Source organism: Saccostrea echinata, unplaced genomic scaffold, assembly GCF_033153115.1.
Source record: "Saccostrea echinata isolate AGI-Se365-2 ecotype Australia unplaced genomic scaffold, CSIRO_AGI_Sech_v1 ptg000025l, whole genome shotgun sequence".
In the NCBI taxonomy this organism is placed as follows: Eukaryota; Metazoa; Mollusca; class Bivalvia; order Ostreida; family Ostreidae; genus Saccostrea; species Saccostrea echinata.
In genome coordinates this window covers 9,317,694-9,339,397 of record NW_026889774.1, presented here as the reverse complement: position 1 = coordinate 9,339,397, position 21,704 = coordinate 9,317,694, and the positions used below count along the sequence as shown (strand labels likewise).

Sequence of the window (21,704 nt, the reverse complement as noted above, 5' to 3'; positions counted from 1 at the left end):
ATTTTGAAAATGAGTTTAGCTGTCGGGTGTCTATATAAAGTAAATTAAATCCATGTAATGCTGCTTTTGCTAGAGTGACAAATGTTGTGTATTATAAAATTCTCTATTTCAATTTTCAATGTACATGTATTTTAATATTCTCATTTTAATATCAGGACAGTGGTTAGAGCGTCTGCTCTAGAGTCGCGAAGTAAGGAGTTGATCCTTACGTCGCGGGTTCGAATTCCATTGTGGGACGTGGAGACCGGTCCTTCGGATGAGACCGTATAAACCGAGGTCCCGTGTCGCAGTAGGTGCTGGCACGAAAAAGATCCCTCACTGCCTAATGGCCGTAAGTGCCGAATATATGACAAAATTTGCAGCTCTCCACCGGCAAGTGGTGGAGTCTCCATATGAGTGAAAAATTCTCGAGAGGGACGTGATTTGCAGAATTATTTAAAAATGTATACATGCATATTGAAGGAAATAAAAAAATGCCAATATGGATATAAAGATTTGATTGCTTATTCTTTAATATGTTTATAGAAGATTCTTTTTGTATAGAATATTGAACACACTGTAATAATGATTTTATGAGTTTGTACAAGCCAGACGTCATAATTTTTCATTTCACATGCTGCATCCCCTACTAATGTTATTGTGATTTAAATTCAAGATACGTGGTGTAGGTTGACCCATTCTAAGGTTTTAGGGTAGAACGGGTTTTATAAATAAAATTGGCAGTAAACGGGAAATTGCTATAATCTGTTTCTTTTAAAAACATGTCCTATAGAAATGTGTTTCCAGAATTTTCTGAAAAAATTTTAAGATTTTAAACAGAAATGAGTGGGATCTAAAAAATCACAATCTACTTAATTAATCTCCTCTTTTGTGATAATTTACGGCGAAAATTGGAACTTTACGGGTAATGTCACGTACCTTAATGTAAAACAAAAAATGGACTTCATTTGATTGAATGACATTGCATTGTAGTGCAGTGCAATAAAATGCAGTTAAATTCTTATTATGGTAAAAAATTTAAATTCTCTTGCAAACAAAAAAATCCACTCATCAGTCAACAAGGAGTGTTCATTTCTTTTGGATCGTTTACGCATACTCAAACTAGTCATTCGATAAAAAAAAAAAAAACAACTAGTAACACGTAACTTTGCGAAAGTCCTTCGACTTAATTACTGATTGTTAATTTTGATTCATATCAAAGAAAACAAATATTTAAGAATATGAGAATAAAAGAAATGCTCTCTAGTCTGTTTTTGAAACCTTTTTTTTTCAAAGCATAAAATGACAAAAAAGTGTGTGTATTCAATCAGTTTTTAAATTCATTTAAGAAAAAAAAAATGACTAAGTTAATTTTGATTGGACAATTTGGCAGGCATCACAATGTATCGCATTGTATTGCAGCAGAGTGCAGTATGGTGCAATTCTACTTGTATTTAAACAAGCAGAATGATTTTACTTGTCAATGTATTAGAAATATTCCCCACCATCCACCCTCCAAAGACAGCTTTTATATACAGTTTGTCCTTGTGATTGAATGTTTATTTGGAAATTTGCATAATGTAAGTTTTGTTTCAAAGTTCGATAACTCAAATTATGTCCCTTTGAACAACGTAGATAAAACGATCATTGATTTCTGCTTTATATTATGTAAATGTTTAAGCAATGCTAACGAGTAACAGGTTTGTATACTATATATAAGACGTTAGAGAGACACTCACAAATGACCATGTGTTAAAGTCAGAGTAAATAACGGTTACGGTTAATGTGGCGTGTAAAGCACTTAGTGTGAGCTTATCTCACTAAACAAATACTGCTAAGCAGTATTGAAAAGCGTCTTTGATTGTTCTACCAAGTCATCGGCGCTTTGTTTGAGGCTCAAAATATTCACTCATCAGTCAAACAGGAAAGTTTATATTTTTTTCACTGTTTTGCCTAATAATAAAAATAAACCAAGTATGTTTTAATTAGACAGTACATCGAGCATTACAATGCAATGTATTGTAGGACAGTTATTTTTTATTTAAAAGCAAAATTAATTAGCTTGCAATTAAAGAACTCCACTCGACACTCCAATTTTCCTCGGGATGTTTCGCATATATCCATATCAGTCTTTCAATGAAAAAAACCCCCCAGCAAAAGTAACTGTTCTTTGATGAGAACTTAGCTCTAAGTACTGTTATCAGAATAATTATATTCTGTTTATCCTTCCTGGTGCTTATCTGCATCACTCTGAAAATTTACTCTCATCAGTCAAACACGAGATTTTTCTCTTTTTCAATCTTTCATATACCCAAACTAGGCGTTGCATAAAATAATAAACAGCAATGAAAAAAATCTGTCGAAAAATCCTTCGAATTTATTACTGCATTGTTAATTTAGATTCGTATGAAAGAGAACAATCATATAAGAAAATGTGAATGAAAATGTTTCATCCAGTCTGTTTTTCAAAACTTTTTGAAAAATAAAAATATATTAGAAAATATGTTAATTTACACCTTATTTTCAATACCATACTGTAAAACAAAAATGGACTTCATTTGATTGAATGACATTGCATTGTAGTGCAGAGCAATAAAATGCAGTTAAATTCTTATTATGGTAAAAAATGTAAATTCTCTTGCAAACAAAAAAATCCACTCATCAGTCAACAAGGAGTGTTCATTTCTTTTGGATCGTTTACGCATACTCAAACTAGTCATTCGATAAAAAAAAAACAGAAACCAGTAACACGTAACTTTGCGAAAGTCCTTCGACTTAATTACTGATTGTTAATTTTGATTCATATCAAAGAAAACAAATATTTAAGAATATGAGAATAAAAGAAATGCTCTCTAGTCTGTTTTTGAAACCTTTTTTTTTCAAAGCATAAAATGACAAAAAAGTGTGTGTATTCAATCAGTTTTTAAATTCATTTAAGAAAAAAAATGACTAAGTTAATTTTGATTGGACAATTTGGCAGGCATCACAATGTATCGCATTGTATTGCAGCAGAGTGCAGTATGGTGCAATTCTACTTGTATTTAAACAAGCAGAATGATTTTACTTGTCAATGTATTAGAAATATTCCCCACCATCCACCCTCCAAAGACAGCTTTTATATACAGTTTGTCCTTGTGATTGAATGTTTATTTGGAAATTTGCATAATGTAAGTTTTGTTTCAAAGTTCGATAACTCAAATTATGTCCCTTTGAACAACGTAGATAAAACGATCATTGATTTCTGCTTTATATTATGTAAATGTTTAAGCAATGCTAACGAGTAACAGGTTTGTATACTATATATAAGACGTTAGAGAGACACTCACAAATGACCATGTGTTAAAGTCAGAGTAAATAACGGTTACGGTTAATGTGGCGTGTAAAGCACTTAGTGTGAGCTTATCTCACTAAACAAATACTGCTAAGCAGTATTGAAAAGCGTCTTTGATTGTTCTACCAAGTCATCGGCGCTTTGTTTGAGGCTCAAAATATTCACTCATCAGTCAAACAGGAAAGTTTATATTTTTTTCACTGTTTTGCCTAATAATAAAAATAAACCAAGTATGTTTTAATTAGACAGTACATCGAGCATTACAATGCAATGTATTGTAGGACAGTTATTTTTTATTTAAAAGCAAAATTAATTAGCTTGCAATTAAAGAACTCCACTCGACACTCCAATTTTCCTCGGGATGTTTCGCATATATCCATATCAGTCTTTCAATGAAAAAACCCCCCCAGCAAAAGTAACTGTTCTTTGATGAGAACTTAGCTCTAAGTACTGTTATCAGAATAATTATATTCTGTTTATCCTTCCTGGTGCTTATCTGCATCACTCTGAAAATTTACTCTCATCAGTCAAACACGAGATTTTTCTCTTTTTCAATCTTTCATATACCCAAACTAGGCGTTGCATAAAATAATAAACAGCAATGAAAAAAATCTGTCGAAAAATCCTTCGAATTTATTACTGCATTGTTAATTTAGATTCGTATGAAAGAGAACAATCATATAAGAAAATGTGAATGAAAATGTTTCATCCAGTCTGTTTTTCAAAACTTTTTGAAAAATAAAAATATATTAGAAAATATGTTAATTTACACCTTATTTTCAATACCATACTGTAAAACAAAAATGGACTTCATTTGATTGAATGACATTGCATTGTAGTGCAGAGCAATAAAATGCAGTTAAATTCTTATTATGGTAAAAAATGTAAATTCTCTTGCAAACAAAAAAATCCACTCATCAGTCAACAAGGAGTGTTCATTTCTTTTGGATCGTTTACGCATACTCAAACTAGTCATTCGATAAAAAAAAAACAGAAACCAGTAACACGTAACTTTGCGAAAGTCCTTCGACTTAATTACTGATTGTTAATTTTGATTCATATCAAAGAAAACAAATATTTAAGAATATGAGAATAAAAGAAATGCTCTCTAGTCTGTTTTTGAAACCTTTTTTTTTCAAAGCATAAAATGACAAAAAAGTGTGTGTATTCAATCAGTTTTTAAATTCATTTAAGAAAAAAAAATGACTAAGTTAATTTTGATTGGACAATTTGGCAGGCATCACAATGTATCGCATTGTATTGCAGCAGAGTGCAGTATGGTGCAATTCTACTTGTATTTAAACAAGCAGAATGATTTTACTTGTCAATGTATTAGAAATATTCCCCACCATCCACCCTCCAAAGACAGCTTTTATATACAGTCTGTCCTTGTGATTGAATGTTTATTTGGAAATTTGCATAATGTAAGTTTTGTTTCAAAGTTCGATAACTCAAATTATGTCCCTTTGAACAACGTAGATAAAACGATCATTGATTTCTGCTTTATATTATGTAAATGTTTAAGCAATGCTAACGAGTAACAGGTTTGTATACTATATATAAGACGTTAGAGAGACACTCACAAATGACCATGTGTTAAAGTCAGAGTAAATAACGGTTACGGTTAATGTGGCGTGTAAAGCACTTAGTGTGAGCTTATCTCACTAAACAAATACTGCTAAGCAGTATTGAAAAGCGTCTTTGATTGTTCTACCAAGTCATCGGCGCTTTGTTTGAGGCTCAAAATATTCACTCATCAGTCAAACAGGAAAGTTTATATTTTTTTCACTGTTTTGCCTAATAATAAAAATAAACCAAGTATGTTTTAATTAGACAGTACATCGAGCATTACAATGCAATGTATTGTAGGACAGTTATTTTTTATTTAAAAGCAAAATTAATTAGCTTGCAATTAAAGAACTCCACTCGACACTCCAATTTCCTCGGGATGTTTCGCATATATCCATATCAGTCTTTCAATGAAAAAAACCCCCCAGCAAAAGTAACTGTTCTTTGATGAGAACTTAGCTCTAAGTACTGTTATCAGAATAATTATATTCTGTTTATCCTTCCTGGTGCTTATCTGCATCACTCTGAAAATTTACTCTCATCAGTCAAACACGAGATTTTTCTCTTTTTCAATCTTTCATATACCCAAACTAGGCGTTGCATAAAATAATAAACAGCAATGAAAAAAATCTGTCGAAAAATCCTTCGAATTTATTACTGCATTGTTAATTTAGATTCGTATGAAAGAGAACAATCATATAAGAAAATGTGAATGAAAATGTTTCATCCAGTCTGTTTTTCAAAACTTTTTGAAAAATAAAAATATATTAGAAAATATGTTAATTTACACCTTATTTTCAATACCATAATGTAAAACAAAAATGGACTTCATTTGATTGAATGACATTGCATTGTAGTGCAGAGCAATAAAATGCAGTTAAATTCTTGTTATGGTAAAAAATGTAAATTCTCTTGCAAACAAAAAAATCCACTCATCAGTCAACAAGGAGTGTTCATTTCTTTTGGATCGTTTACGCATACTCAAACTAGTCATTCGATAAAAAAAAAAACCCCCAGAAACCAGTAACACGTAACTTTGCGAAAGTCCTTTGACTTAATTACTGATTGTTAATTTTGATTCATATCAAAGAAAACAAATATTTAAGAATATGAGAATAAAAGAAATGCTCTCTAGTCTGTTTTTGAAACCTTTTTTTTCATAGCATAAAATGACAAAAAAGTGTGTGTATTCAATCAGTTTTTAAATTCATTTAAGAAAAAAAAAATGACTAAGTTAATTTTGATTGGACAATTTGGCAGGCATCACAATGTATCGCATTGTATTGCAGCAGAGTGCAGTATGGTGCAATTCTACTTGTATTTAAACAAGCAGAATGATTTTACTTGTCAATGTATTAGAAATATTCCCCACCATCCACCCTCCAAAGACAGCTTTTATATACAATTTGTCCTTGTGATTGAATGTTTATTTGGAAATTTGCATAATGTAAGTTTTGTTTCAAAGTTCGATAACTCAAATTATGTCCCTTTGAACAACGTAGATAAAACGATCATTGATTTCTGCTTTATATTATGTAAATGTTTAAGCAATGCTAACGAGTAACAGGTTTGTATACTATATATAAGACGTTAGAGAGACACTCACAAATGACCATGTGTTAAAGTCAGAGTAAATAACGGTTACGGTTAATGTGGCGTGTAAAGCACTTAGTGTGAGCTTATCTCACTAAACAAGTACTGCTAGGCAGTATTGAAAAGCGTCTTTGATTGTTCTACAAAGTCATCGGCGCTTTGTTTGAGGCTCAAAATATTCACTCATCAGTCAAACAGGAAAGTTTATATTTTTTCACTGTTTTGCCTAATAATAAAAATAAACCAAGTATGCTTTAATTAGACAGTACATCGAGCATTACAATGCAATGTATTGTAGGACAGTTATTTTTTATTTAAAAGCAAAATTAATTAGCTTGCAATTAAAGAACTCCACTCGACACTCCAATTTTCCTCGGGATGTTTCGCATATATCCATATCAGTCTTTCAATGAAAAACCCCCCAGCAAAAGTAACTGTTCTTTGATGAGAACTTAGCTCTAAGTATACTGTTATCAGAATAATTATATTCTGTTTATCCTTCCTGGTGCTTATCTGCATCACTCTGAAAATTTACACTCATCAGTCAAACACGAGATTTTTCTCTTTTTCAATCTTTCATATACCCAAACTAGGCGTTGCATAAAATAATAAACAGCAATGAAAAAAATCTGTCGAAAAATCCTTCGAATTTATTACTGCATTGTTAATTTAGATTCGTATGAAAGAGAACAATCATATAAGAAAATGTGAATGAAAATATTCCATCCAGTCTGTTTTTCAAAACTTTTTGAAAAATAGAAATATATTAGAGAATATGTTAATTTACACCTTATTTTCAATACCATAATGTAAAACAAAAATGGACTTCATTTGATTGAATGACATTGCATTGTAGTGCAGAGCAATAAAATGCAGTTAAATTCTTATTATGGTAAAAAGTGTAAATTCTCTTGCAAACAAAAAAATCCACTCATCAGTCAACAAGGAGTGTTCATTTCTTTTGGATCGTTTACGCATACTCAAACTAGTCATTCGCTAAAAAAAAAAAACAGAAACCAGTAACACGTAACTTTGCGAAAGTCCTTCGACTTAATTACTGATTGTTAATTTTGATTCATATCAAAGAAAACAAATATTTAAGAATATGAGAATAAAAGAAATGCTCTCTAGTCTGTTTTTGAAACCTTTTTTTTCATAGCATAAAATGACAAAAAAGTGTGTGTATTCAATCAGTTTATAATTCATTTAAGAAAAAAAAAATGACTAAGTTAATTTTGATTGGACAATTTGGCAGGCATCACAATGTATCGCATTGTATTGCCGCAAATTGCAGTATGGTGCAATTCTACTTGTATTTAAACAAGCAGAACGCATTGTATTGCAGCAGAGTGCAGTATGGTGCAATTCTACTTGTATTAAAACAAGCAGAATGATTTTACTTGTCAATGTATTAGAAATATTCCTCACCATCCACACTCCAAAGACAGCTTTTATATACAATTTGTCCTTGTGATTGAATGTTTATTTGGAAATTTGCATAATGTAAGTTTTGTTTCAAACTTCGATAACTCAAATTATGTCCCTTTGAACAACATAGATAAAACGATCATTGATTTCTGCTTTATATTATGTAAATGTTTAAGCAATGCTAACGAGTAACTAGTTTTCAAGAGGAAGACAGAGGATTCCTAGATAAAAAACAAGGGTTAAGAAAGGGGAAAATAAAAATATACGACAATATTGTCTACTAGTATATCCAATATAGAATTGCCCGAATTTAACATCATACATGTACATATTACTGAAACCCATTTAGATAATCAATTGATAAAGAACAGATAAAAATACCCAGATTTTATAAATCCTTTATATGTAGACCAAAATAGATATGTTGTTGCCATTTATAAATTTATAAATCATACCTTTTATTTATCTAAATTCGACTAATGCCGAAATATCATGAGCTAAAGGTTTTTTTTTTTGATAGATCTCGAGATAATTCATAATTAATCCCGTATTGGAGAAGTGTTGGGACAAACTTTCCATTAATACACTTGGCAACTTCCTGCTTTCAGACAAAAATACTGATCTTCAGAAATTAAATCTCAGAAATAATGTACAAAGTAAGCGAGGCTCTAAATTTGTTTATTTAACACTAACGGTTTATACAAGCTTAATGAATTAAATAATATACTTCCTTTTCTTGGTACTCATAGTGTAGTCAGTTTAAAATTATGTACAAATCCCAAATTTTATTAGCTATAATTTAGAGGATTTTTTTTTGATAGATTGTAAATTGCTTTTTGATAATTAAGATCGACGGGGATCATTCAATTTTTTTTTACTTTTCTGGGGGAAAATGCATGCGTTGAAAAAAAAACCCTACCTAAATGTACCAACCTACCCAAATTTTGAATTAAATTAATCATTAATACTGATGATTTATTAAGAGAAAAAAAAAAAAATAAATAAGGCCAATGCTAAAAAATGTGGTGTGTGTGTAATTATCATTATAATAAAATCATGGTCTAACATATAATTTTGTTTTAGGTAATAATATTTTATACAATTTACAATTGGGCTTTCAGTCACATAAGTCATATTATGTATAACTGCGTAATATATTATGCTCAAATGTTACGCATATGGTTATTTTTTTTTTTAATTATTATCATTAATTATAACATTTAATTGTAACATATTGCTATCGAATGATTTATTTGACGCTAATTGGACAATACTGAGTACATGTATATTTTTTAAATTAATTTGTTTATATTTTAATTTTGTCACAGATTATGTATAAAAAATTGTAAATGAATTGTTTTGTTTGTTCTGTAGAAAGGAAGTCGGTCTAATTAAATTCGCTCTCATTCCTAAGACTTCTTAAACTTATGAGGGTCTTACACATTCAAAGAAGCATTTAATCAATTGCTTGCATTTTTATTTTAAATTGAGAGTTTTTTGGCAGCATTTTGTATCCCATTTCAGATAATATACATGTATTGCAAGCTTTGCTGCAATCAGGGGCTCATTATGTTTATGCGATATCACTCCAAAGCATTATATTTTAACTTTGTTCCTAGTATACTTTTTGCAAAAGTGGGGTAGTTATAATATATAATGCCCAATACTCGATGAGTCAGATTTGATTCTTTAATAAAACAATGCTTTCATACATAAAATAGATAAAGCATAAAGTACACTTATATATTAAAGTGATTTTCTGTAACAAAGGTTAAAGAATTTTGGTGAACTTTAAAAAAAAAAACTTGTAACAAATTTCTTCTTCAAATCAGCAAATATAAATGCCGTCCATTTTTAAAATTGACCTTTAAAATCCCCGAATCACAAATTCTATTTTGTGATACGTGCATTTACAAAAGTACCAGAATCAACCACCCCCGAGTCAGATCATACATACGCTTCCTTGTACATGTATGTACGAGGACTGCAATAGTGTTCACCCCCAGATCAGTCTCTGAAGGCTCTAAATTTTGATTTTACTGGATGGAAGTAAATAAAAAAAATTAAGAAGTTGTCATGTTCCAAATATCTTATTTTTGACTACCTTCCAGTAAATTCAAAATTTAGAACAGAATTAGAATCATTTAAATCTTTATTAATTTAAAGGATGCGTAAGGTACCAGTATGTCGCAATACAAACAACAAGGGAATACAACAAGAGGGAATAACAGAATTCATATACCGGTTATTTCATATTTTGGAATACAAAGAATAAAATTTATATCGAAACTATTATTAATAATTATGAAATCATCTGCTTGGACAAAATTAAAGCAGTATAAAATGTTCAGATCTAAGATAAAAAGATCTAATGAATTTATTACAATGTCTGACTTTGGAATCATAAGTCTGAAGCCAAAAAATTGATAAAATATTGGTATTCAGATCTCGAGAATGATACACGCACAAAGTTTCAAACAAAACCAAAAATGGCATTTGCTACGCATAGTATTAGTGAGGTCCTCAATTTACACCAATGCGAAGACAAAATTGCCGAAATATACATACAGGTAAATGATATATACCGTTACAATCCTCTAGAACCGATGTCAATATCAATAAATCACAACATTCTGTGGGGTCCTTAAATTTAGAAATTATTATACTGACAAATGTTTTTTGAACATGATATGGACACTAGCTTTGCGTATATTTTGATAAAGACAAATACTTTATACACGGGTGAACGTTTTTGACATAGTGAATCTGGAATATATGCAAAATTTGAAAACTCAGATCCCATGGGGGAAAATGTAGCTCAACGACCTCTAAGCTCTTGCCATATAACTATATGGAAGCAAAACAATGTCAACGCCGTTTACATAAATATATTCAAATATTAATAGAATTACCATAGACCTGAAGCAAATAGCTCTATGGAATTACTTGTTTCGCACAACACAAAAAAAGTCGTAAAGCATGTCATCTCTAGGTTGAAAAGGTGCCATGCGTGTCCAATTGAGAACTTTCGATAGAAAGACATTCATGAAATCGTTGTTCACCAACTTGTTTGCATCTCTCGCGTCGACATTGGTGATTAATTTGTTGAGAGTAATTTTTTAAACCATTTCTATTTACTTACATTTCATAGTCAGGCCCGTAGAACGCAGGGGGATCGGGGGCACTTTTATCTGAGTATAGTATTTTACTATAGTAAAATTTTTTTAGATGCTGCCCCACCCCCACATTTTTGTTGCTGTAAGGCCGAGCATTGGCTAATTCGTGGATTTGGACAGCTAATTAGATAAGGTTAGGGGTTTTTTTTTTTTGCTTGTCGGATTTTTTTTTCGGGGGGGGGGTTTGTCCCCCCCCCCTTTGAAACGATTGCTACGGGCCTGATAATGAATTACAGACAATATAATTTTACTGCACTTTTTTGCGTGTCCTGAAAATACTTTTTTCGCACTCTCCGTACCCTGAAATACCTGTAACGCTGAAGCTTAATATCTATAAGATACTTTCGTAATTGATTAATTATGAATTATTTTCTATTATTATATCGTATTATAGCAATGTCCATGTCATTTTTTTTTTTACTTCAGTAATAACAAATTTTATTTGAGATAAATCAACTTCAGTTTAATTTCAGTTAACTACAGTCAAACGATATCTCGAATACCATGGATATGTCAAAGTGATTTGGAAATCCCAACCACTTATTCTCGAATACGATGGATATGTTAAAGTGATTTGGAAGTTCCAGTTACGTATTCTTTATGTATTTTACCCTGGAAATCTAGAATCCTCAGATACCTCGAAGTTTTTTTTTCTCGGTCCCATTGAGTTCGAGATAACGAGGTTTGACTGCAATTAGAAAATTTAGATGGCCATAATGCATGTTTACATGAACGTGTACTTCAGTACAAAAGTAATTTTAACTTCAATTAAATTCTAATATTCATTTTAAGAGTTGCCAAGGCCACTGTTTTACTCCTAATGAAATAAAAATGATTTTACTAAGATAAAAATAAATGAACGTGAGTTGCAACTGACGAAATAATCTACTAAAATGAACAATTAACTTCCCCTTCATCTATTTCAATAGCCATTCAAATAAATATACATATATCACAATGAAATTTACAAAACGTGCCTTCGGCAAACGGAATCTTATATTAAAACAGGAAGACAAATATGGGATTTTTTTTCTGTTATCTTTCAGATCAGTATATAGCCACTCGCTGCACATTTGTGGCTCCATTTGGCGTTGGATAAGACATTGCTACCATAACATTAGCAGACGGTACCGCCCAAACGACTTGCTGCTGATTCTTTGGTTGTGAAGGTACCCCATTTTGTGTCATAGACATTATTGACATTAATCCATTATTGCCCATTATATTTGTCCCTGATGACGAAGCAGAGCTCATGACATTCATCATATGAGGTTCAGGTTGTGACAAAGCGCCCATCCCGTTTACCGGATCAGACATCGGTGGTATTGCATTCATTTTGTTTTGTGTAGTTTGTGGAATTATTCCATTCATCATAGTTTGTCCATTTATGGATGCCATTCCATTCATCATGTTTGGCTCTGGCATCGGTGCCATCATGTTTGGTTGTGGTTGTTGCATAGAGTTCATGCCGTTCATCATATTTAATTTATTCATGGGTGTAATTCCATTCATCATGTTTGGTTCTGGCATTGGTGCCATACCACTCATAATGTTTGGTTGAGGTTGTGGCATAGCACCTACACCAATCATATTTTGTTCAGGTGTTGCCATCATTGGTTCAGGTTGTGGCACGGTACCCATTCCATTCATCATGCTCCCAGCCATGGCGCCATTCATTACGGGTTTAGCCATTGCAACCATGTTATTTTCTCCCATGGCATGCATTGGTTTTTCTGACATTGCCGCTGAACCTTGCCTTGCCATAGACATCATTTGATTTCTCATTTTCATTACCATTATCTGTCCCATAGAGAAAGGAATTCTTCCCCTGCCTTGTTGCATCACCACTCCTCCTCTCAGTGGCAATGTCCCAACAGCAGTCTTCATCCTTGACATAGGCATTGGCATAACAACCATCGTATCGGTACTCCAACTCGTTGTGTGACACATGTGTGGTAGTTTTACGACCATGGGCGGCTGCTGTGGCCTTGCCCTCCTATTTATCAGAGTATTGGGATCCGGATTACCGATATTCGAGGGTCGGTTAAAGTCTGTTCCAGGTCCACCCTGTTGGCCTAAAAATGGAGCCATGCCAAAACGATTAGGGTTTTGAACGGTTTCCATGGCAGGATTGTTCGGAGCTCCTCCGGCGCCATTGGGGCGTGCATTTAGACTGGGATTTGAGTTGGCTACGCTGTGGATTCCGTTACCGCTTCCAGCTGGACTAATGAGTGGTTCCATTGCCGAAAATCCCTGCGACGAAACGGCCGTCATTGATTGGAAGAAAACCAGTGTCCAAACAACGAAATCCATGGTAGAAAGACTGTGGGCACGAGACCTACGAATAAAAGCAGTTTTATTGGTAACTTATTGTGTTCTAAAAAAAAAAGAGGTCCAATGGCAACCACTCTTACCGAGTCACATTTCCTTTCCCGAAGTAAATTTAAACGCACATATTTTCAATAATTTTATGTCTATAAAGGACTGTATTCTGTAATGACAGCTATTTGCCTCCAAAATCGAACGCTGGTGGCTGAAATCTATATTTATATATAATCTAAATCTATATTTATATAAGTATATCTAAACCTGGGGAGTATCTGCAAACTTCAAAGCATTATTTAAGCCTTTTCATCAGACCTGATGCCATATGTTAAATATTACATCAAGAAAAAAAAGTATATTTTACGTTAATATTTTGATTAAAAGTCATTGAGCGCAGGGCTGCTCCAACTCCATAGATATATAAATAATATCCATTTTGATATAATGTGTAAAATGATAATATCAATGAAATTTGTGAATATTTTGCCGGAGCAAGTGTGTGCTCGGTAAATTCTATAGTCAAAATTGAACAATTTTTTTTTCCATTTCGTCGTGCTAAAAAATTACGGAAAATCCAAATAGTCTGTGACGTCAAAGAAATAAGAAATATCAATACTACTTCCAAACTATAATATCTTTTGTTAATTCGGATTTTCCATATTTCTAGACATTTTCAAAATTTGGTCTTTATTGGGTCAAAATATGGTTTTGCCGTGAATGGTTCTTCGATATATTCACAAATCCTAACCATGATGTTTTTCTGTGGACTTTTTCCTATCTAAAACTTTAATCATCAGCTGTAGCCCCCTCAAGCCCCATTCCTTTATAATCATTCATGTGTGGAACGACGCCATTTTTAGCCCCCTGAGGCAACGACAATATGCACTGGAACTCACCTATGTTCTTGAGAAGATATCTAAAGATTTTGATTTGTACACCCATGTTAAACTTCACCCTATCATAGTTAAGGGAGGGGGTACGATTTGAAAAGACTTGAATATACACTACATGAGATGGTTTCTATGAATTTTTTTTATTGCTCTATAATACATTTTTTTTCAAAAGATTTTCTTTATATATTAGTATAATATTACTGTATAAACATTATCTCCCTATAATGGCCTCAATATCTTAACCCATCTAGTAAAGGACAATATTATACATTTATTGACTAGGTTCGAGGGCAACATGCATTTTGTCGGACCCAAGAACCAAACTGTTTGCCTGAGGCCGTTAGGCCGAACGCATTTGCCCGAGAACACAGTCAATAAATGTTTTGTTATACCTTTTATTGTTTTCATTATTATTTTTTGACAACACCAACGAATGCAAATAAGATTTAGCTGACCCCGCCCATTGTGTGACGTAAGCGGTTAAACATCTCATCGACAGGTCCAATATCTCACTCCGCGGTCAAACATCGATTTTTTAATGCCCGCTCAGTTAAACAATGGAAATGTTAGGCTTTTATTAGTATTGATTTATATAGGAACAAATTTTTAAAGGTATAACAATAAATATTAAAATTTGATTTTGCAATAGGTGGAGCTGATTGCATGTTAATTTAATCCATTGGTGCTCTACTGATCGGGGATTTTTTTTTTGTATAAATATTAAATATTACATGTATATATATACCGATGTGTACCCCTAGTAAAGTATTCAAACAAATTAAAATTTATGCTGTATACGATGTTGAAAGTTAATCAAAGAATATTTTCCTGGTCTGGAAGTAAATAAACTTATTATATAAATATTTTACTACTTATTTTACTCCCAGGTTAAGCTTGACCCATGATTGTTATGGTTGAAGTTTGATGAAAATGGATCAGTGTTTATTGAAAAGTTGATAGTGAAAAAAAAACCTGTCAGACAGATGGAAATCTAAGCAAAAAAAAAAAAAAAAAAAAAAAGAAAAAAAAAAAAAAAAAAAAAACGACTTTGGTCAGAATAGACACAAGATTCACTCGAACTTTTAGTTTAATGGAGTTAACAGTAACAAGTGCACAAATTTCGAATTCCGTAGAATTTCGTTAATACTTTTAATTGAAATGAAAATCCCACAAGGTAATGGCAAATTCCATGAAGTCTAAATTAATATATTTTGGAATTCACTTTGAATTTGATCACATTGAAAGTATTTCCTTATCAAATATCCATCAAAAATATGAATTTGTTTTTCTATGCATTTTCACATGACAAAAAATCTGAAACTTACCAGTTAAAGAACTGAGGCAGACGCCGCCTTTACTGCAACTAGAAAAAGTACGGACAATTAATTTATAATTGCACTTTTTAATTTGCTGTTTGAAATGGGGCACCAAGGAGGTATTTAATTTGTTGCATAATTGTCGCATACTCTTTAAAATGTAAAAACAATCAGACAGAATACTTAACGTTATAGAAAATGAGACATGAATATTTAATCTTAAAACTAATTTATTTTGATATTTGTCAATATTCCAAAGATAAAAATTCGTAATAAAATATATAATTAATTAAACATTCACCTTTAGATAACCCAGACCAAGGCGGTGACGGAGCGGAAATTAGACATGTTTTAATATGTGTTAATTACCGATTCGACATCCTTTCAATGTCTTTTGCGTTCATAACATGTGTTTTAAGACAAAAATACTCACGGTTTTTCAACACAATGTAAGAGCTAATTATTTGTCACTTTCTAGAAATTCGAAATCTCTTTGATAATTTTGTAATAAAATTTTATCAACACACAGTCCATGTGCGGGTGTTTTTCTTCAAAATATGCTTGTTTCTCGAGTTCATTTTTTTTCCATTATGTAGATCAATAAATTTTAGTGACACCTTATTTTCGCGAGATATAGTCATTTAGTACTTATAAGCGAGAAAAACTTGCGCGAATTATCAGTATTGTTGTTTTTTATAATACAAATATATGCGATGGAATTATCTCAACTGTTTCTTTGAAACTAAGAAAATCGAAATAGAACAAATATACAATGGAAGTAGACACAGTTTCTTTGAAACTAAGAAAATCGAAATACAAGGAAAAGTGGGTCAAGGACATAGGGAGAAACAATGTTAAACTGTGATACAGTTGAAAAACTCAATTCGTATCATCGTCGCACTGCGGCCAAAATGTACGATCCTCTACCATTCTGTAGGAGAGAGCTATTTGCAGACTCCGGACCATGGCATGAGACGATGAATTTGTACCAGAGTACATGTATGAAGTTTGATGAAAATATCGAACATTTTTTTGAAACTACATGTACGTTAAACACAAAACGAAGAATAATGAATTCAAAGTCATAAGGTTCAAGGTCTGTTGTTATACATTTGAAAAGTTCTTACCTAAATACATGTATACCAGTGTGTGAATTTAATACAGTAATTTTCAGACCTTGAACCCTAAGTCTTTATAACAGTTTCTTGGAAACTGAACTAAACCCGTTGTGGCAGATGGACAGGAGGACGATATAGACAAGCAAGATAAATACTATATGCTTGAACCATTTAAGGTGGGGCATAAAAATGATATATCAAAGACCGTATAGTGAATGTAAGATGAATTTTATTATCTACATGTACATTGTATATACATAATCCAATGTGTATGTTGATATTTCCCGCTCTGCTGAAAATTGTTGGCGTCAGAGCTTACAGGAATACAAACAACTGTTTCCTGGTCTCAAACAAACTTTTCCGTACAGAGGGAAAGTATTAGTATTGTGTCCCGAGTACATGTAAAATACCGAAGTCCTAGTATTGGGAAACCTCAAATATCTGTCCAATGAAAACTAATATAGAAGGTGCATAATGGCAATATGTAATAAAGATTCTGTGAAAGTCTCATTATATTTATTCAGTGGATTAGGAACAAGTTGCAGATAAGAGATGGGTACCCCCACTATTTTAGAAAGAATGGTAGTATTCATATTTGCTATGGGAAACCCCAAATATGTGTCTGATCTAAACGTAAAATAGGAGATGCACAATGCTACTGTATGTAATAAAGAGTTCGTGAAAGTCAGGCGCGTAGCCAGAATAGAAATGATGTGTACGCAGAGAACGGCAGGGTGGGTGGGTGGGGGGTCTTGAGCCCCCCCCCCCCCATAGGTGTTTAAGGGCTCTGGTCAAGCACGTAATATAGTTTTTGCCAGCCAGAAAAAAAATTACAACTTTAAAAATTTTGTCAAGCAAGGACGAAAAACGAAGATTGTCAAAATTCGAAGTCCTATTTCTTGTGTGTGTGTGTGTGTGTGCGTGTGTTTGTTTGTTGAGGGGGGGAGGGGGTGTCCATCTTTCACAAACCAAATTTTTATTAATACATTACCAAATTAATATGATTAAACAATTTAACAATGGTGTAACAAACAGTTGGGGTCCAACCTTTCAATGTACATTTTCAATATAGTAAAAGGTTAGGTTTTGGGAATAAGTAGGGGGAGGCTCCCCTGATACTACGTGCCTGCTGGCGAGGGCCCAGAAGCTCCGGAGTTCTACTAAATTTTTCATTCATTTTCTTGAAATATAAAAATTATGCCATTTAGTTTTTGTTTAGGAAATAAAATACATAGTAATATTTATTGTTTTAACGAAAATTAATATTCCATGGAAACTTATTGTACATAAAATTGAGGCTAAAAATTTAACCGATATATTAATTGGTATCATATAATCACTCTTAACGTCAAAACACGTATACAAAATTTTAATTATGAACAAAAAATATCTTATTGTAAATCAGACTAGCAGATCATAGCATTTATTGCAACGATTTGGCTGAAATTTAATTTTTCAAAGATCTTTAAAAAAAAATATCTATGTATAATAGAACAATGACAAAATAATGAATGATTTATTTGGATTTGGCAGTTATTAAATAAAAGATTTCAAATTTATCATACAGCCATGATAATTTAAAATTTTAATCGACACAGCATGACAAAGAATAATTTGTTGGAAGGTACTGAGTTTTTTTTGTTCTCCGAATAATTCTTTCTTTTTTTCTTTTCTTTTTTTCTGAAAATGATGTGTACGCACTTGCGTATTTGCGTATAGGCAGCTACGCGCCTGAAAGTCTAATTAAATTGCATTAAGTGGTGTAAAAGAAGTTACGGATAAGGAGGTCTACCCCAAGTGTAACGGAAGGACGTAGGGATAGGCACCTCATCACTATATACATGTACATAGTGGGGGTATACATGTAACTAAGAAGTACTGTGAGCACTGAGCTCACATAATGATACATACCGATCACAAATGAGTCAGGCCTGTAGGAAGCAATTTCAGTTTAGGCGGGGGCACAGCCATACACTCAGTTGAGGGGGCACTATCAAAAATATCTTGACAAGCAAAAAAAAAAAAAAAAAAAAAAAAAAAAGGTCATCAGACGTTTTTAATGAGGGGGCACAAGCATATAGTATGTAAGTATCTATGTAACCCGTGCCCCCCCCCCCCCCCCCAGTTCCTACGGCCATGTGAGTATAGTGGCAAAGTGCATTTCTTGGCAGTGTGTAAGTGAGATTGGGTGAAAGTTCCACAGATTTTTTATTTTCAAGGTTAACGAGAAGAAGTAGCTAAATCAAACTGTTCAGTAGTGTTGCTGTGGCCAAACTCTGTTGGTCTGAGACCTCTACCTTTCCTTTGTACGCTATGCATCATTCAGATGCAGGATTTTTAGAATTTTCAGAACAAGAGGCCCATGGGCCACAACGCTCACCTGAGTTACTTTTGCCCTGCTGTTCTTCACCAGATTTTACCCTTGTAATAATACCTATTGTGGTCCCACCCTACCCCCGAGGGTCATGATTTGAACAATTTAGAACTTTCACTACCCCAGGATGCTTTCACATAAGATTCAGCTATTCTGGCCCAGTGGTTCCTTAGAAGAAGTTTTTTAAAGATTTTCCTTATTTATTTCAATGTAAAAATTTGATTCCCTATAGTGGCTCCGCCCCACCCCCGGGGGTCATGATTTGAACAATTTAGAATATTAGAAATTGGATTCCCTATCGTGGCCCCGCCTTATACCCGGGGGTCATGATTTGAACAATTTAGATCTACACTACCCCATGATGCTTCCACATAAGCATTTCTGGCCAATTGGTTCTTGAGAAGAATATTTTTTCTATATATTTTAATGTACAAATTGGATTCCCTATTGTGGCCCTGCCCTACCCCCGGGTGTCATGATTTGGACAACTTGGAATTTCACTTTTCCGGGATGCTTTCACATAAGTTCCAGCTTTTCTGGTCCAGTAGTTCTTGAGAAGAAGATTTTAAAAGATTTTTTCTATATATTTCAATGTAAATCTTTGATTCCCTATTGTGGTCCACCCTACACAAGGAGGGTGGGGGTAGGGGGTGGGAGTCATGATTTGAACAATGTAGAATCTACACTACCCAAGGATGCTTCCACATAAGTTTCAGCTTTTCTGGCCCAGTGGTTCTTGAAAAGAAATTTTTTTAATGACCCACCCTTTTTTTGTCTTTTCTTGATTATCTCCCCTTGTAAGGGGACTTAGCCCTTCATTTTACATGTGTACCGATTTAAAATCTCCTTCACCCAAGGATGCTTTGTACCAAGTGTGGTTAAAATTGGTCCAATGGTTCTTGGGAAGAAGTTGAAAATGTGAAAAGTTTACAGACGGACGGACAACGGACAAAGGGTGATCAGAAAAGCTCACTTGAGCTTTCAGCTCAGGTGAGCTAAAAAACAGAATAAAAAAGCGAGAACCCCAGCTTTTGATAGACATTTTGTACCTGAAGGATATAGGTAAAAAACCCCAACAGAACAAATTTTAGCATTTTGCAAAATCAGGTCTTTTTGTCTGGAGTTTTGTAGAATGGTTGTCAAGTTAACAATAGCGTTAAAAATAATGCACCTTACTCGTATGAATCATATCCATCTGAATACAAGAGGCCCAAGGGCCTTAACGGTCACCTGAGTACAATACAGCAATTTAAAGGATCCATAAACTGATAAATTAAGCTTTGTTGCCCAAAAGCAAGAAAAATTGTATGATTAGCATCAACAAAATAATTGGTCTAGTATCTATCTATCCCCCATTTATCACTATTACCATGCAGACTATTAACAAAATATCTATTTTTTAACCCCATATAATTACTTCTCACATTGGCCTCTCTTGGCCTTTGAAGAACATTTAAAAAGATAAGTTATTTTTGTCTCATTTTTTATTCATCTATTATTTCCAAATCTACCTGATCATTAAACCATGAAAGTACTTTTTGTATTATATGATAAATATTCTTGCATAATTCTCGTATTCTATTAACCTTTCAAATACATTGTTTACAGTGATTAATTATCAAAGGTGAATGGCAAAGGGGAATAACTTTGCTCAGCAGAATACAAGTTAATAGAGCCCTGGCCAGGACCAGAACACTTGACTAAATAGTCCAGGTGTTCAAAATTCTGGTAAAATTACCTTTGCATATGAAAACTTTTACTCTGTTTGCCTCGAATACGCCCAGAAGCATAGAAGATTTTCAAAGAAATGCATTTTCACTATATTATTAAATAAATAAAGCCCCACCCTTACACCAGAACATTTGACCCAGGGGCCATGAACTCACAATTCTGGAAGAAGAACCCTTGCTCATCATAACTATACACTTATTTCTTTGCTTTATAACCATTAGTAGAAACTAGAAATATGTCCATAGGACATGAATGCCCCGCCAAGGGTATATTAGTAATGCAACATGAAAATTTGTATTAGTGTATGAAATTTGATGAGAATATCTTGAATAGTCTCTTTAAAATTGAAATTGAAATCTAAAAAGTTGGATATAGATAATAAATTCTCGCCAAATTATGTATAAGTGCATAAACTTACATAAATATATCTTAAACGGTTTCTTTAAAATTAAGCAAAATGCAAATCTAAGAAAAGTGAGGTCAAGGTCACAGGAAAGTTCAAAGTCAAATGTTTTTGGTGCAGTTGAATACTTCTCACAAATACGTATCAGCATATTTAAGTTTGATAAAAATATTCTGAATGATTATTTAAAACTGAGCTAAACACTACTTTAAAATAAATGAAGTTAAGGTCAAAGGAAAGGTCAAGGTCAAAACATGTTGATACAGTTAAAAAGGTTACATCAGTATGTATTAGCATATGAAGTAAGATAAAAATATTATGAATGTTTTCTTTAAAACTGAGTTAAACACAAATTGAGAAAAGTGAGGTCAAGGTCAAAGGAAAGGTCAAGGTCAAAAAAATATTGCTGCAATTGAATAGCTTACATCAGTATGTATCAGCATATGAAGTTTGACACTAATTTAAGAA

The 21,704-nt window shown here is 32.9% G+C and overlaps 2 protein-coding genes across 2 annotated transcripts in view; one reads left to right on the top strand and one right to left on the bottom strand.

Moving 5' to 3' along the window:
* Positions 1–21,704, top strand: part of LOC133191967 (microsomal glutathione S-transferase 1-like) — a 190,902-nt gene that overhangs the window by 49,087 nt on the left and 120,111 nt on the right. The window lies entirely within an intron of this gene.
* On the bottom strand, positions 11,973–15,668 carry LOC133192594 (uncharacterized). The gene is made up of 2 exons (XM_061328584.1): positions 15,620–15,668; positions 11,973–13,414 (listed from the first exon to the last, which is right to left on the bottom strand). Exon 2 carries the CDS (start codon positions 13,387–13,389, stop codon positions 12,124–12,126), a length of 1,266 nt encoding a protein of 421 aa, XP_061184568.1. The 5' UTR covers positions 13,390–13,414; positions 15,620–15,668; the 3' UTR covers positions 11,973–12,123.

Coding starts and splice junctions, on each gene's coding strand:
- LOC133192594 (XM_061328584.1), bottom strand. CDS start 13,389: ATGGATTTCGTTGTTTGGACACTGGTTTTCTTCCAATCAATGACGGCC.